This window comes from Chelonoidis abingdonii, chromosome 9, assembly GCF_003597395.2.
Source record: "Chelonoidis abingdonii isolate Lonesome George chromosome 9, CheloAbing_2.0, whole genome shotgun sequence".
In the NCBI taxonomy this organism is placed as follows: Eukaryota; Metazoa; Chordata; order Testudines; family Testudinidae; genus Chelonoidis; species Chelonoidis abingdonii.
In genome coordinates this window covers 25,062,252-25,077,082 of record NC_133777.1, presented here as the reverse complement: position 1 = coordinate 25,077,082, position 14,831 = coordinate 25,062,252, and the positions used below count along the sequence as shown (strand labels likewise).

The 14,831-nt window shown below is 43.4% G+C and overlaps 1 protein-coding gene across 1 annotated transcript in view; it reads left to right on the top strand.

Annotated features, from left to right (window-relative positions):
• Window positions 1–14,831, top strand: part of LOC116835497 (transmembrane protein 104-like) — a 94,120-nt gene that overhangs the window by 9,130 nt on the left and 70,159 nt on the right. Inside the window, exons 4-6 of the mRNA XM_032798374.2 lie at window positions 1,780–1,860; window positions 4,006–4,126; window positions 7,724–7,823. Coding sequence (XP_032654265.1) covers window positions 1,780–1,860; window positions 4,006–4,126; window positions 7,724–7,823 — 302 coding nt within the window. The remainder of the gene's footprint in view (window positions 1–1,779; window positions 1,861–4,005; window positions 4,127–7,723; window positions 7,824–14,831) is intronic.

The window sequence follows — 14,831 nt, the reverse complement described above, 5'->3', positions numbered from 1 at the left end:
TTCTCCAGACTGTGTGACCTCAGGCAAGTCACCTCCTCCCTCTGGCCTCAATTCCCCACCTGTACAGTGCGAGTGATAACACTTCTTTTCTCCCATCTTTGTTTGTCTTGTCTATTTAGATCATAAACTCTTGGGGGCAGGAACTGTTACTTGCTATGATTGTACAGTGCCTGCCTTAGGTGCTGCTGTAATGCAAACAATAAATAACCACATTGACAGTGTAACCCGAAGGTCAACAAATCTGCTGCGTGGGTATGTATGTACTGATATGATCTACACGCACACTTATAAAATGTGTCTGTAATATGTAGACTGAATTACCTGGTAATCTTGCCTTTTGCAGCTGGCTAGTTGCTGTCGGTGGGATTTGAATAAGGAGAGCACGGTGACCTTGTGAACAAGTTCAGGCAGAGTGCTTCATGCATAAAGGCAGCATGGGGGAGGTGTTTGCTGGAGTAGAGGACAAACAACATGTCAAAGCTGGCAGAGTTATTTTAATTAAAATGCCAAAATTTCTTTGTCCCCAAAGCTTTTAGTCTAACTCTTTTCTCTAACCATAGGTATAGGGCCTGTGACTTCTGCTTGTATTATGTAACATGAAAGTCTCCAGTCACTGCATGCGGACTTTGTGAATAACAAAACAGAGCAAAGTGGGTTTTTTATTCCTATGCAACGCTTGGAGCGAGTTTGTCTGGATGATTTGTGCTTCTCTAAAATAGTTACTGCTTCGGTAGCCCCATTTTGGCTTGTATGGAGTATTTCATGTAGTTCAAAAGATATCGTATTCAGCAACATTCCCATTCATCATTTCATTAAACTACAAAAAAGCCCATTAACCTAATGTTAAAAGTCTGACTTAGAGCCAAAAAAGCAAGAGCTCTCAGAGTTAATGGCAAAACTTGGAGCTGATGAGCTCTTCCTTAACTTAACCATATATGTGGCTATTGTAGCAAGTCACTGCATCCTACCTAGCCTTGTCCCTCTGCTCCCCCAGCAAGAAAACAAACAGAAGGCATAAAGATTTCTTGAAAGTGTAGGAGATGCATCATTCAGCACACGTGCCTTATGTGTTGACTATATAATGGCTTATTGTACAGATCTGTTCTATACTGTATTGACAATTTTGTTCTGTAATATAGATACTGTTCATATGGAGCCTGATCCAAAGCCCACTGAAGTCGATAGGAGTCTCTCTGTTGACTTTAATGAGTGTAAGTCTGGTTTTAGGGCATGAGCCATAGCTCATTGAAACCATTGGCAAGACAGGCATTGACTACACTGAGCTTTGGATTTAGGCCCTTGATTTCTTAGATGCATGTACACAAACATCAATATTTCAAAATTAAATTATTGACTAAAATAGCAAACTACAGACCAAACTCTCTTTAAAAAGTCATGCAAAGTTCCAGCATGTTCATAGACTAGTTCGACCCATACACTTGTCTTACATGCTTTTTTCCATATTGTTTTTACAAATTAAATCTACACATAATGACTGGATGTTGTACTATTTCACTTTATGAACAGTGAGGTGGTTTAATCACATGCAGATGACACTATGCAACAGTGGATGTATAATTCTAAATACTTAAGATTATAGCTGTATTGAATATTGCAATCATTTGTAGCGCCATACTCAACATATATGAATCAGCTCTTCTGTGGAATGTGGACCTTAGTGTAGCTATATTGATTTACATCGGCTGAGGACTTGGTCTTAATTTTTACTATATTTATGGCTCTGCAAAGCTCCACTGACTTCCCCCTTTGCATTTTTAGAATGAAATGGTATTGAAAGAAAATATTCCCATGTCTGCAAAGAGAGGAGAAGAGTCCACCCAGTCAAAGGCCCTTCATTCAGTAAGTTTCCCTTCAGTAAGAATTTTTATTTGGATAGGATTCTTTTGCTTGAAAGGGTAAGGGTAGGGCATCCCTTATCCTTCATTATAGCTCCACGGATCCTCTCTATTATCATACATCTCACCAGAGGCTGCCATCCTTTTAGCTGAGAGCACTGAGAGGTTCAGAGCCTATCGATCCTGCTTCCCAGCTGTAAGTAGATGTTTCTATTCCACCATACCATACAGGAGGAAGAATTGGTGCCATGTCTCCAACTTCTGATGGATGTGGTGAGCCCACACAATTTTACTTGTATCTGTTTTGTCTTTGAATTTGGATTCTGATGTAGAATCCTGAACCTAAAGTGTGACCTCTTACACAACCTTTGAACCAGAGATGGCTGTTCTGTTCCTATGCAAATGAAACCTTTCAAAAATGTGAAGAGACTTCTAGAATAGTCAATAGCTAAATGGTTAGGGCACCTCACAAACTCCTGCTGTACCTGATCTGGTCTCTGACATCCTAGATGAGTGTTATAACCATTGGGCTATTTGCTATTCTAGGGTGAGTCTCTCTGTCTGTGAGGCCAGAAATTCCATCCTGGATATGAAGAAAGTTTCCATGAAACAATACATTTTGGAAATTATTATTATATTTTTTTTTTGTGGACCAAAAAAGTTTTGTTGAAAATTTTGGACCGGCTTTACTTTGAACCAAATATAACTCAAAGCATAGAGAAGAATCTAGCTAATACTGCTGTATTTCATCTTGAAGTCATATAGAGTCTCAACCTGATCTGAAGTCAGTGGAAGGACTCCTAGTGATTTCAATAGACATTGAACCATGTCTTTCAGTCTTACCCACTAATCACGTGAATTTAGCTTTTGAGAGCCAACTGGTAAACCTAAATATTAGGAATTGACTCAGATCCATCAGTTATGCAGGACATAATAAAATGCTTCTAATTTCAGATACATTTTCCTATAGGGCTGGTGAGCCTGTGAAATTATCAATTCTACAGGGAGAATGAATAATTTTATTTTTTATTCCAAGGGTTTGTATTATTATATGACTATATTATGGTATACAACACACATATTGTACAAATATATATTATGTATATACAATAAATATATATTACTGTTATAGAAACTGTATATAATAACCTGAAGGTCAAAAAATCTTGTGTGTGTGTGTATATTATTATGTGATTATATCATGACTTAATAGAAAGCTATTTGGCTAGTAACAAGAGAAATTAAAAACTGAGTGACTCACTACAGCGGCCTTCTGAGTACGGAATGTAAAGTACATAGTGGTCCCTTAAGTGATGTAGGAGCCACATTAAGTAACCTCCTTTATGCTAACAATATGAATCCAATTTAATTGGACTAATCTGTTGCCTCCAGCTGCAATGGAAACTGACACCAGGACCTGACTAGTGTCTGGAAAGCGGGCTTGTTTGTAGAGTCAATGAACAGCTGCTGCGGCTGAGAAGAGAAAGTGCTGAATCAGCAAGTTTTTGGCATTTAAAGCATCCTGTTAGTCATACTGAGATTAGCCGTGAAAAGGCCCTTTTGTGCTATAAATGTTTTTAAATTCTGTTGGAGGCAGTGTTTGGGCCCTGGCAAGCCTATGGTGCCTTAGGATCCTTGGAAGTGAGACCTCCAAAAATTTCTCCTCACACACGCTCCCCTCAGTTTAGTTTGGGATATATCCCCAAAGAATCATCTTGCTAAGGAACACTTCCCAGAATCCCTAGGCCTGCTCCGTGGAGAGTAGTGCGATAAAACACTGTTATGTCTGGAGAGGATTTTTTTCAGGCCCAGTCTGTTGTGTTGCAGTCCTGGTCAAAAATGCCAACACCAGCTCTGATCTCTGCACCCACAGCAGTGTCCAATTCCAAGCCCAGCTGAGGGTTATATGCTCATGTTTAATGTACATGTAACAACCCATCTCACATGGGTTGCCAGCAGGATTTTAACTGAGAATCTTCAGCACCACAACAACAAACTTTTACCACTTGAGCTAAAAGAGTATCTCCCTGGGCTTTTATAAATAGTAAGTTGTTGTCCTCTAGTGGAATGCAATACCTGCTTTGCCAGTGTGTTACATAGAGTGCACATGACCAGAAAATGGTTCTGTCCCTTTTATGTTCTCTTGAAGGAATTCTCATCAAAGTACATTTGCTGCTGCTATTGCCTGCCAGATGGTCCAAAGCCAAGTGTATTTGATATAAATGAGCTGCTCTCTCTGACTGACCTGACCAAGATGTACTTCAGTACGGGTAGGTTTCCTGGCTGTGTTTTGCCTTCCTATTTTCGTTTGGAACTGATTCTCTGGGAAGCTTTCAGAGTTATTCTCTCTATGTCCACCTTTGCAGGATGGAGCTGGATGAGGTTGTAGCAGCTTAGTCTGTTACCAGTGTGTTCAGCAGAGCACTTTACAAATATAACCAGAATAGGGAATTGTGGTTACAAGTAATTGCATTTCTTGAAAGTTTTTGTCAGTGAAACACCATACAAAGCGCTTTCTGGACCCAAACCAAGCCAGTTTCTGAAGCTGAATTCTTTCCACAATCCTCTAAACTTACTTAGCTGCAATGTCCTAGAAGTTCCAAACTTTCTTGTTGGATATGTTTCCATTGCTTCCCTTGCTTCACAGGTCTTTCATCAAGGTCTTGTAACATTCCTAGGTGGTGTCTCAAGAGCATATGTTCTGAGGCGAGCTGATTGAAAAATGGAATTTCCATCTTGTGGGAAAGTCTGTTGTTTTGCCATTTTGAAGTGGTACCTCCAGATTGGAAGAAAATAGAAAAACTTTTTGAGGATGAAGGATTCTGAAAATATTTGGTTTGCAAATGTCAGTGTTTTATTTTGGATCAACATCAGTCTTGGTATCTGAGCTGCCATGGTGCCATGGGTTTGTAGTTTTAGGTCCCTTATGCTCTCCTTCACCCATATGGGCCTTGCTCCATGATTGCAGTATATCTCCCATGATGCACTATGGTCTCTCCCTGTGACTGAATCATCATGGGACTTAGTGGCTGTTCCAGTATCTAAAGTAATCCTCCCCTCAAGAGTCTTTGTGAAAAAAATATGTCAAAAATAAAATGCAACCCAGTGGTACTCCTGACAGAATTCTGCACCCCTGCAGGGGCGCAGAATTCAGATTGTCTGTCTGCAAATTTCTGTGTCCCCCATGCAGAAAAATGCAAAATAAATCTGCAGTGGGACATGCATCTCTTTCCCAGCAGTCCAGGCAGGGTGTCTGTTCCAGCCTGCCTGGAGCAGCCTCAGAGATGCAAATCACTGCAGAGAGAGGGGGATTGATCACCATCAGAGGGTGGCTCGCTAGGGATGGGGAAGGATACATCTTTTTATTATACAGGAGGAAGACTCTGTTCCTGAGGCAGAAATGTAGCACTCTGCCTACTAGTTAATTGATCTCATTTTTTGAGCCTGCCTGCGTGGTAACAGTGTTAATGGTCTAATGTTAGTTAACTTTTCCCAATCTCAGTCAATTCACCCAACAGCATGAAACCTATAAACGTTTTAAGGCCTCTACATTGCCAAAGTGATGTAGAGCTTTATAAATGACAGTAAGAGATCAGCTAGGAGGATCTATGTGCTCTCTCACTTTTTTCCTGTGCCAAAGTAGCACAATGGGGTTAGATTAGAGCTCAGGATTTATTTTACTGACCCATTAAAAAAAAAGACTTTAAGGGCAAATAAAACATTTACTGAGCAGTCAATAAAATGTCAGGACAATCAGAAGCAAACACTTTCTAAAGTACCCAGCCAGGTCCAGGACAACAATTAGCAAAACTGTATGACTTTCATGTGTGAAAGTCTGAGTAATTTAAAATGACATTTTTTTTGGCTGTTTGGTGTTCTGTAATATAATTTAAATGAAAATCCAGGATTATAACTGCAATGCAGAGTATTAGTTATTATGTATTTGTAACTTAACTTTCATATGTTTAGGAAATGCTGAATAGTTATTGTGACTTTTTTTCTGTATTGCAGTTTAAATAAATTACCAAAACAATTGAAACTCGTGTGATCATATTGCATTATTTTGACAAATAAAATATGCAGAATTTTGCAGAATTTTAAAATTTTTTGGCACAGAATTTTTAATTTTTGGCCCAGAATCTCCCCAAGAGTACCTGGTGGGAACAGATGACAAGAAGGGTATTTGTATGAGTTGCATGACTTTGCTTAGAGGCAGGGGTGTAGCCATGGGTGGATTGCGGCCCACCCACTTAGCATCTAGGTCCACCCAAATCTGAGCAGGGGTGTAGTGCTGCCAGAGCAGCCCCGAGCCTCACTTGGGCACCTGAAATCTAGGACAGAGCTATGTGCCCACTCTTCAGAAAGCTATGCTCTGACAGCTCTGCCTTGCCATTTTTTGAGCTCCAGGGCAGAGAGTCCCTGATGCCCTTACCTCTCTGGGCTGTCCAGCAGGACCAGGAGCACTGACTGGCATGCAGCAGCCACACGTGATGAAGTATGGCTACACTTGGAATTTCAAAGCGTTGCCACGGCAGGGCTTTGAAGTGTGAGTGTGGTTGGAGCGGCAGAGAGAGCTCTCCCAGCGCTGCACGTAAACCACATCCTCTACGGGTGTAGCGTGCAGCGCTGGCAGCCGCCCTCCCAGTGCTGTCGCCCTGATTATACTGACACTTTACAGCACTGTATCTTGCAGCGCTCAGGGGTGTGTTTTTTCACACCCCTGAGCGCGAAAGTTGCAGCGCTGTAAAGTGTGAGTGTAGCCATACCCGCAGAGAGGAGGTCACTGCAGAGACACATTAGTGCCTCAGCTGTTCTGCCACCCCGCTTTCCTCCGCCCGGCCGTACCATCGGGATGCTAATGTGCGGGGGTGGGGAAAGGAGGTCATGGGAACCACCACCCATGCGTGGGGCCTGAACCCTCCTTCACGCAAAATTCAGTGTGGCCATTTGTGCTGGGAAATGAACCCTGTGAGGGGTGGCTGCCGTACCCCCCCCCCCACTGCTGAATGTGGAATGGTTGGGCCCCCACTGGCAGCTGCTCTGAGGGGAAGGGGGTTGCAGGCATGCGGGAGTGCTGGGCAGGGTCCTTGCTGGGTTCAATAATGCCCAGATCCCTGTGCATGCGGAGCAAGGAGGTGATGCCATGGCTCCCCCCAGGACAGGTGAACTGAGAAGGAGCTGCTGGCAGTGATTGCCCAAGGTGAGGAATGCATGTATCCAGCTTGTCAGATGAAGCCCCGTGTCTGTGGGCACCAGGGCTAGGATGAGGACGTGGTGTCAGGGGAGAAGCTGAGCTAGCACAATCTGTCATTGCCTGTCTACCCAAATTTCCACTTCTAGCTACATGACTGCTTAGAGGTAATGAGGATGCACATTGGACTCAAGTCTCCCCCTCCATTCTGCCTTAGAGTGGAGTGATCCTCTAAATCATGGAAACAAAAGGCCAGATCCATAGTGGATGGAAAATGGCTAATCTCCAGTAAAGTCAAGCTCTACCTTGAGATTCTTATCCCCTCCCTCTGCATACTAACAACCTCCCTTTCTCCATCTCTCCTTCCACGTATGCCCGTGTCCAGATCCTCAGCTGAGGTGAATCCAACCCTTCAATTTGAGCAGAGGATCAGTCCCATACTGTTTTATTTATATTGCTGTCTGTTTACAACTGCAGACAGAGGAAACCCTTATAGTTCTAATCTATAGATCTAGCTGTGTATTTTGTTTTTGCCTGTCTCATCTAGGTCTCTGTGTGTTATAGCACATTATACCATGCCATCAGTTTCCACCCAGCCGTTTTGAGTAGCAATGTGAAGTAAGAAATAACAACGAAGTCTGAATCAGTTTCATGTTTCTTTTGTTTTCCTTGACAGTTGGAGACTTCCTAAGTAGAATTACATTAATGCTAAGCATATATGGATCTTTGGCCATGTTCCTGACCATGGTACCTTTCAGCCTCACGGAACTATTCTGGTCAGTAAGAATTCATAAAAATTAGCAAAGACGGTGCTTTTTTAATTTTTTTCCTCCTCAACAGCATCTCCAACTGCATCCACGTTAAACTTGGTTTCCTTTCAGAAGTCAGTAAAAACCAAGAGCTGACTTGGGACCACCTGTCACCCTACTGGTGTCAAGTCTGCATTGGGCAAAGACTGTGTGGGGTAAAGGGGCAGGCAAGGAACTGGATTTTTAAAGAGATACCAGTATAAATAGGTAACTGTAAAAAGGTTCCGTTAAGGAGCCATATTTGATATGTATTTCCCCTATTGAATCTAGCTCTTTGAGGGTGGCACACCTATGAGGATCTTCACATGTCTGAACTGGTAGTGTGCTTAGCTGCTGAGGTTCAGAATTGCCATGATAGCTGACCGCAGGAACAATGGTTTCCCTGCTGCAGAAGTTGAGGATGAACCCCACCCATGACTCCACTTTAATCAAAATGTAAAGCCCATCCTTTACACTAGCCTTGTCGTGATAATAAAGAACAAATCAAAGCAACTGCTCACTTTGGGGACTAGGGAGAGATGCACCGATTGCTCATTAGCTTTAGGAAATTTTGGTAAGACACCATGAGATTGGGCTGATGAGCATGATCTAAACATCTAAGGCTATATTGTACCGTATATTTTAAGAACTCCCAATTGATTTTAATGAGGAACTCTGCTTAAAAATTGAGGTGATGACACCCCCTAGCTAAGGTAGGTAGAAATATGTCCATTAAATTTGCTATTTATGCCATGACCAACCCATGAAAAATTTGTGATTTCTCTGGATTTAAGTAGATCCCTATTCATAAGAAAAGAAGGATGGCAATGATTTCTCTCTCTCCCTTCCTTGCCCCCAAGACACAGCCTGACATCAACAGGAGTATTCTTCAGAAATGTGTGAATTTTTGAAAATGACCTTATGATAGAAAATGTTTTATAGCTTCACTTCAGCTTTTACTTCCAGTGAAGGGTAAAATGAGGCTAAGTCTCTGTTTATGTGCAATCATAACTGACTAATCATAGAAGATTAGGGTTGGAAGCGACCTCAGGAGGTCATCTAGTCTACCTCCCTGCTCAAAGCAGGACCCAGGGCTTTGTCAAGCTGGGCCTTAAAAACCTCTTATGTTAGAGTGTGGGTCAGAAATGATACAAGCTACTGAATCTCTGCATCAATTTCAGCCTCATTGCTCACCTTGTAATAGCTTTAGGTTCCCACTCACTGATTTTATGTCAAAAGATTCGGGTGATGGCTACAGTCCTAGTAATAGCCACAGGAAGGAACAGTTTGCTTCCGGAGGCCCTGCCGTACTTAGAGATGTCATCAATGTGGTGTTAAAACCCTTTTATCATTTGAGTCCCACCCTACTGTCTCAGCCCATATAATACTTTGTTTGGAATTCCATACATAAATACAGTACACTTTTGATCCTCATGCACCATTTTCAAATACTCTTTATTAATGATATATTCTTTCCCTCACTATAATCTGCAGCTAGGTAGGAGAGCTGTTTGCAAAGCATTTTCAACTCTGCTCATCTCTCTAGTGCAGGAAGACCTTTAAACAAACTGACTTTTTCTTTGGGGTGTGAAGTGAGTAGGAAGAAACCCTCAGTTTGAAGACATATTAGTTCAGGAGTGAATTCTAGGCCTTTCCCTGTGGTGGGTTCTTTTGTATGGTGTTACCTTATTCTCCTCTTGAGCAGCAGAGGGCAGTGGTACTTCAGCAATACCTTTGTGTATTTCTGCTGTTGGCTGAGAGTTACCAACGGCAGAGAATTTGGTTCCCATCCTGCAAAGTGCTGAAGGCAGCGTGAGTTCAGGGCCACCCAGAGGATTCAGGGGGCCTGGGGCAAAGCAATTTCAGGGGCTCCTTCCATAGAAAAAGTTGCAATACTATAGAATACTATAGTATTGGGGGCCCCTGCGGGGCGCGTGGCCCGGGACCTGGGGCAAATTGCCCCACTTGCCCCCCTTCTGGGCAGTCCTGCATGAGTTGAGGATGCTCAGAGCCTTTCTTTAGGTGCTCAGCACCTGTTAGGGTGAGGTGCTTTGTTTGAACCGGCACGGGGAGTGCAAAACTATGAAGAAAAAGGAATTCCAAATTCTTTCACAAACAGGGGTATAATCTTTGTCCCGGCTCAGCTGTAACTCTAAGTCAATCGCACAATGTTCTGCAACCCTTTGGGATATCAACAGGGCACTCCACTAGTTCAAACTTTTCTCTGCATGCCTACTCATCCCATAGAGTGTTCTGAAAAGGTCAGGAATACTGGATCCCAGCGTCACCAGTCGGTTGCTCCAGGGATACTGAAATCAGGCCGTGGGGGTGGGAGGAAGGGGTCATGCCCCCCACTTTTAGAAGTGGAAGGGCTATACCCACCCACTTTTTAACATGGCACAGTTGACACCCTCCCCCCCAAAGTGCAAGTCTCTGTAGGCATGGAGCAGCACAGGCAGGGGTTGCATATCATGATGGGGGAGCTGATAGCTCCTCTGCCACAAAGCACAGCCCTTGCCCATGGTGCCAGCCTCTTCCCAGTGGAGGGAGCTGAGGTGGACTTTAGTGTTCCCTTGCCATGAGGGTCAGAACTGGGGTGCAGGAGGCGGTGCAAGGTGCAGCTTCTGGCCAGGTGGTGCTTACCTCAGGTGGCTCCTGGAAGCGACTGGCATGTCCCTGCAGATCCTAGGCTCAGGACAGCTCTGTGCACTGTTTCTGCCTGCAGCACTGCCCCTGCAGCTCCCATTGGCCATGGTTCCTGGGCAATGGGAGCTGTGGTACTGGCGCTTGGGGCAGGGGCAGTGCATGAAGACTCCCTGATTGCCTCTGCCTGTAGGGGCTGCAGGGATGTGCCAGCTACTTCCAGGAGCCATGTGGATCCAGGGCAGGTAGGGAGCCTGCCTTATTCCCACTGCACCACCGACCTGACTTTTGGCCTATTAAAATCTCCCGGATTGCTTTCAATAGCAACTGGGGGATTGAGGCCGATTCCAAGAGACTCCTGGCCAATCCAGAAGGGTTGGCAACCCTACTCTGACTTCAGCAGAGCTATGCTGATTTTCATGAGCTAAAAATCTGACCATCCATCTTAGATATTTGTGTCCATTTCTGTGGTATCTACAGTAGACACTCAATACACTATTTTAAGTGGCACTGCCATTGTCCAAGGGAACCTAAGCTCTCCACCTCTTTGTGATTCAGTATCTTCCATCCACTCTTGTTTCCTTCTTTCTCTCTATTTTATCTGTCTAGGTTTTTATGTGGTTCCCATTGCCATGGTATCTGAGCACTCCGCTGCTTACTGCTTGTCTTCTATCTCCCCCTCCTCACTATTTGGCCATGAGCAACTATGAAAGAATGGATTTTGCATTGTGCTTTGAAAACATCTAGGCTAGAAATACTGTGCTCAGAAGAGCTAAGCTAATTGATTCTAATTGTTCAGAGACTAGGGAACAGTTAGTTCGGTTCTTGTCATTTCTGTGGTGACAGTTTATACTGGGATTAATCAATATGTTTTTCTGGAGGATTCAGACTAAGATCCATGTAAAATCTATGTGCTTTTTCACAGACATACCTGGCTAGTATGATTATTAAGGACTAGTAATGTTTTATTTCTTTATGCTGCTCCCTCAATTGTCGGAACAAGAGATCCAGAAAGAATGTAAAGCCAAGACAAGCTATTGTCAAAGATTCCTTAGCGGGTTGGTTAATATTCTGTAGGTTCTCTTTTGTGACCCATAACTGATGATTCCATCAGCACTCGTCATTTGATGCAGAACAGTCTATTCCTGGGAGTTTTTCAAGAAACTATGGACTGAATAAAACTCCAGGAGGGCAGTCACTACAGTCAGCCAGAAGTTTCCCAGGTCCTTAGCCCTGTTTACTTGTGAGGCACAGGTTGGATACTGTGGCAGACACAGAATACAAAAAGCAAAGAGGAAATGAGTTAAGGCTGGATTTCTTTCAAAGGGGCTCAAGGGAGTAAGGCTCTCAAATCCCATTGTAAGTCACTGGGGATGTGTGCCTAATTCCCTTAGTTCATTTTGAACCCCCCACCCCCACCAAATGTTGAGGCCTATTAGGAATTTATAGTGTAGCCTGGATGAGAGAGAGGGGCATGAATGACTGGCAAATTACAAGTCAAAGGAAAAACCACAGGACCCTCTGGAGACAGTAATAACCGTTTGTGAGGACGGTTGAAATGTGAGCTTCTGGTGAGGAAGAAGTTGAGGGTGACCCCTGTGTTCTGCACCTTCTTACCAGGCACCACTGTACTGTCTGAAAAATAGTCATGCCTAACCTGTTGTCAGTCTGCCCAAGGTATGACACCAGGAACAGCACCTCAGTTTTGCCTCGGTTGAATTTTAACTTGCTGTTTCTCCTCCAACTGGACAGTGCAGTAGCCAAGTTTTAGGGACCATCCTGAATGGGATGACTGAGGGGGAAAGTGGTAGAGTTCTGTATCACCAAAAAGTCCAGATGTGCTTGGAAGTGTGCAGCCACAATCAGTGATGAGGCGCAAGTCCCTGCACTCTGATTGGCTGATAATGTTCCTCAGCCTGTTGGAATACAAAGAGTTGTAAAGTGAATGGTTAAGTGACCTGAAAAAGACAAAATTGGGTTTGCACATTTTCCTCCTCCTTTGTGATGTAGAAAGAAGGCATGAGTAGAATTTTTTCCAGCTTCTTTTATTCATAAGAAGAAATCCAGATATTGTTTGCCCTGTTTTTCCTGTTAATTCTGTGGGCAACTGGAGATCTGGGAGAATGATGGCAATTAGAGAAATCATACAAGTTAAATAGCCAAAGGAAGAGATTTGTAGTCAGACTCTTTGAGCCTGATTCTCATTTATACCTCATGCCCTTAATGCTCTGGCAGTGTAAAAGGGCCTTAGTGTGAATGTTTGTTTTTTCTTGTTTGCTAACACTTTAACTGTAATACCTATTAAGCACCCAGGAGTAAAGATACAACACATCCACCATTGGATTTATGGGTCAAGACTGCTCACATTCATACCTGGGGCTTCCAGCAAAACTAAAGACCACACTTTACAGTCCTTTCATAGGTGAAAAGCAAACAGAACAATGTTTTGAAACTAGACTAAAACTTCCCAGCTTTCTTGATCCATATAAAGTAATTTCAGAAGCCCAGTCTGTTCCAGCGCAAGTCACCTTTAAAATCCACGTTCCCCAAAGCATGAATGTGTGCAGAAGGCAAGCACAAAAGATTCATGAATGTGGCTGAAGGGAATTTCTTTAAAAATATGAAGAAATATTAATGGAACATGTTTTTTGCATTATTCACCTAATTCTATTATTTACTGCATTTTCTTGCTTTAGCATCAATTTAAAACCCAAAGAAAAGATTGCATTTATGGAAGGAAGCGCTGTGCTGAAAGTCTGCCTTTCAAATAAGGTCTCTTTGTACAGTATATTGTTTGGCTATTTCATTGTTGCTTAGGTAAAAGACTAATGTGTCAGGCTGGATTTTGACATTGGCCTAGGAGAGAGGAAATTCATATTCATGCTGACTGCTCTCTCCATAGCCCTAGCTTCATTCAAATATCTTCTCAAACCCGAGGTTATCCTGCATTGAGGGGAGTGTGTGGGTGTAGGAGGGTGAGGGTGAATGAGTCATGTGTACTGAGTATGTGCAGTGAGTTCTCAGAGCTGGCTTCAATGAAAATAGATGAAGGCAACAGGAGTCCAGTTAAAAGCAAAGCTAGAGCTAATTCCCCATCTGAAGCCAGCGAGTACTCTTGGAAAAGATATTTTCCCCTTGAGCACATTGATGTAACTCCTGCTAATACTGCTACAGGAGAGTTGTGCATATAGGCCCTGATCCTGCAATTGGATGCTTGTGCCCATGTGAAAATTCCATCTTTGGTTCTGGTTTGCTGCCTTTCCTCTTGAAGGGGTTGGGATGTCAGGGCATATTTGGTAGATGGGTTGCTGCTGCTGGGGTTGGAAAAAAAGAACCTTGATTGAGTCTGGCTGAATAAAACTGTTTACCCTCAGGCTGTGATAGGCTTCACCATTGCTCTGAGAGGAAGATGCTAGTGGATTTGCAGCAGCAAATCTACCCTCCCTGTACCATTGCTCCCTGAACCCCTCAAATTAAGTGCATATGGGGTTTGCATCCCATGTGTGGGCTGCTCCCTGCACTGTTCAGTGGAACTAGCCCTGTTCCACTGCATCCAGAGTCCTGCATGACCATGGAAGAGAGGATTTGGATTTACTCCCACAAGAGGAACATCCAGACCTCCTGAAATAACGCTGTCCCTTTCAGCTGATTATACAGCATGAATCATTTAATTGTTCTATAAACCCAGTCCACTGAGATGTGACACAGCCTAGCCCAGCCCAGCCCAGCCATGTATGATTACAATGCAACTCCAGCACTTACCAACATTGCAGCCAGTCACTTGCTGTTCTGCCCATCCATCGTGTAGTCTGGTAAGGGGCCCCCTTTGCTTCCACTTGAGTGGAGGCTCATTCGGACGAAAAGCAATCATGCTGTCTTGGAGAGGGACTTGCCTTATTTATTATACTAGGTTTTGAAAGACCTCCATTTATTTTCAGTACAGTTCTATAATAGATGCTGTGCTCTTGACATCTCTGCCAGTGGAAGCTCTATAATCTTATCACCCCGGCTCGCTGCTGTGTCGAGGCTGGTGTAATCAACTGGTGGGAATTTTTGCACAGTTCCACTTTACAGGGAACACAAGAGTGGAAATTAAATAATATCCAATCTCTTCTCTCCCACTCCCAAGGAAATTACCTCATATGTTGTCCATATTACTGAGCAACTGCGGCACACTCAGTTACTGAAGAATTGTGACACCCAGGCTAGTACTATACACATGACAATCACTTAAGTCCCAGTTGTCATAAACAGATAGCTAAGGGTTAATGTTTCTTTTACCTATAAAGGGTTAACAAAGGGAACCAAACACCTGACCAGAGGACCAATCAGGAAACCGGATTTTTCAAAGCT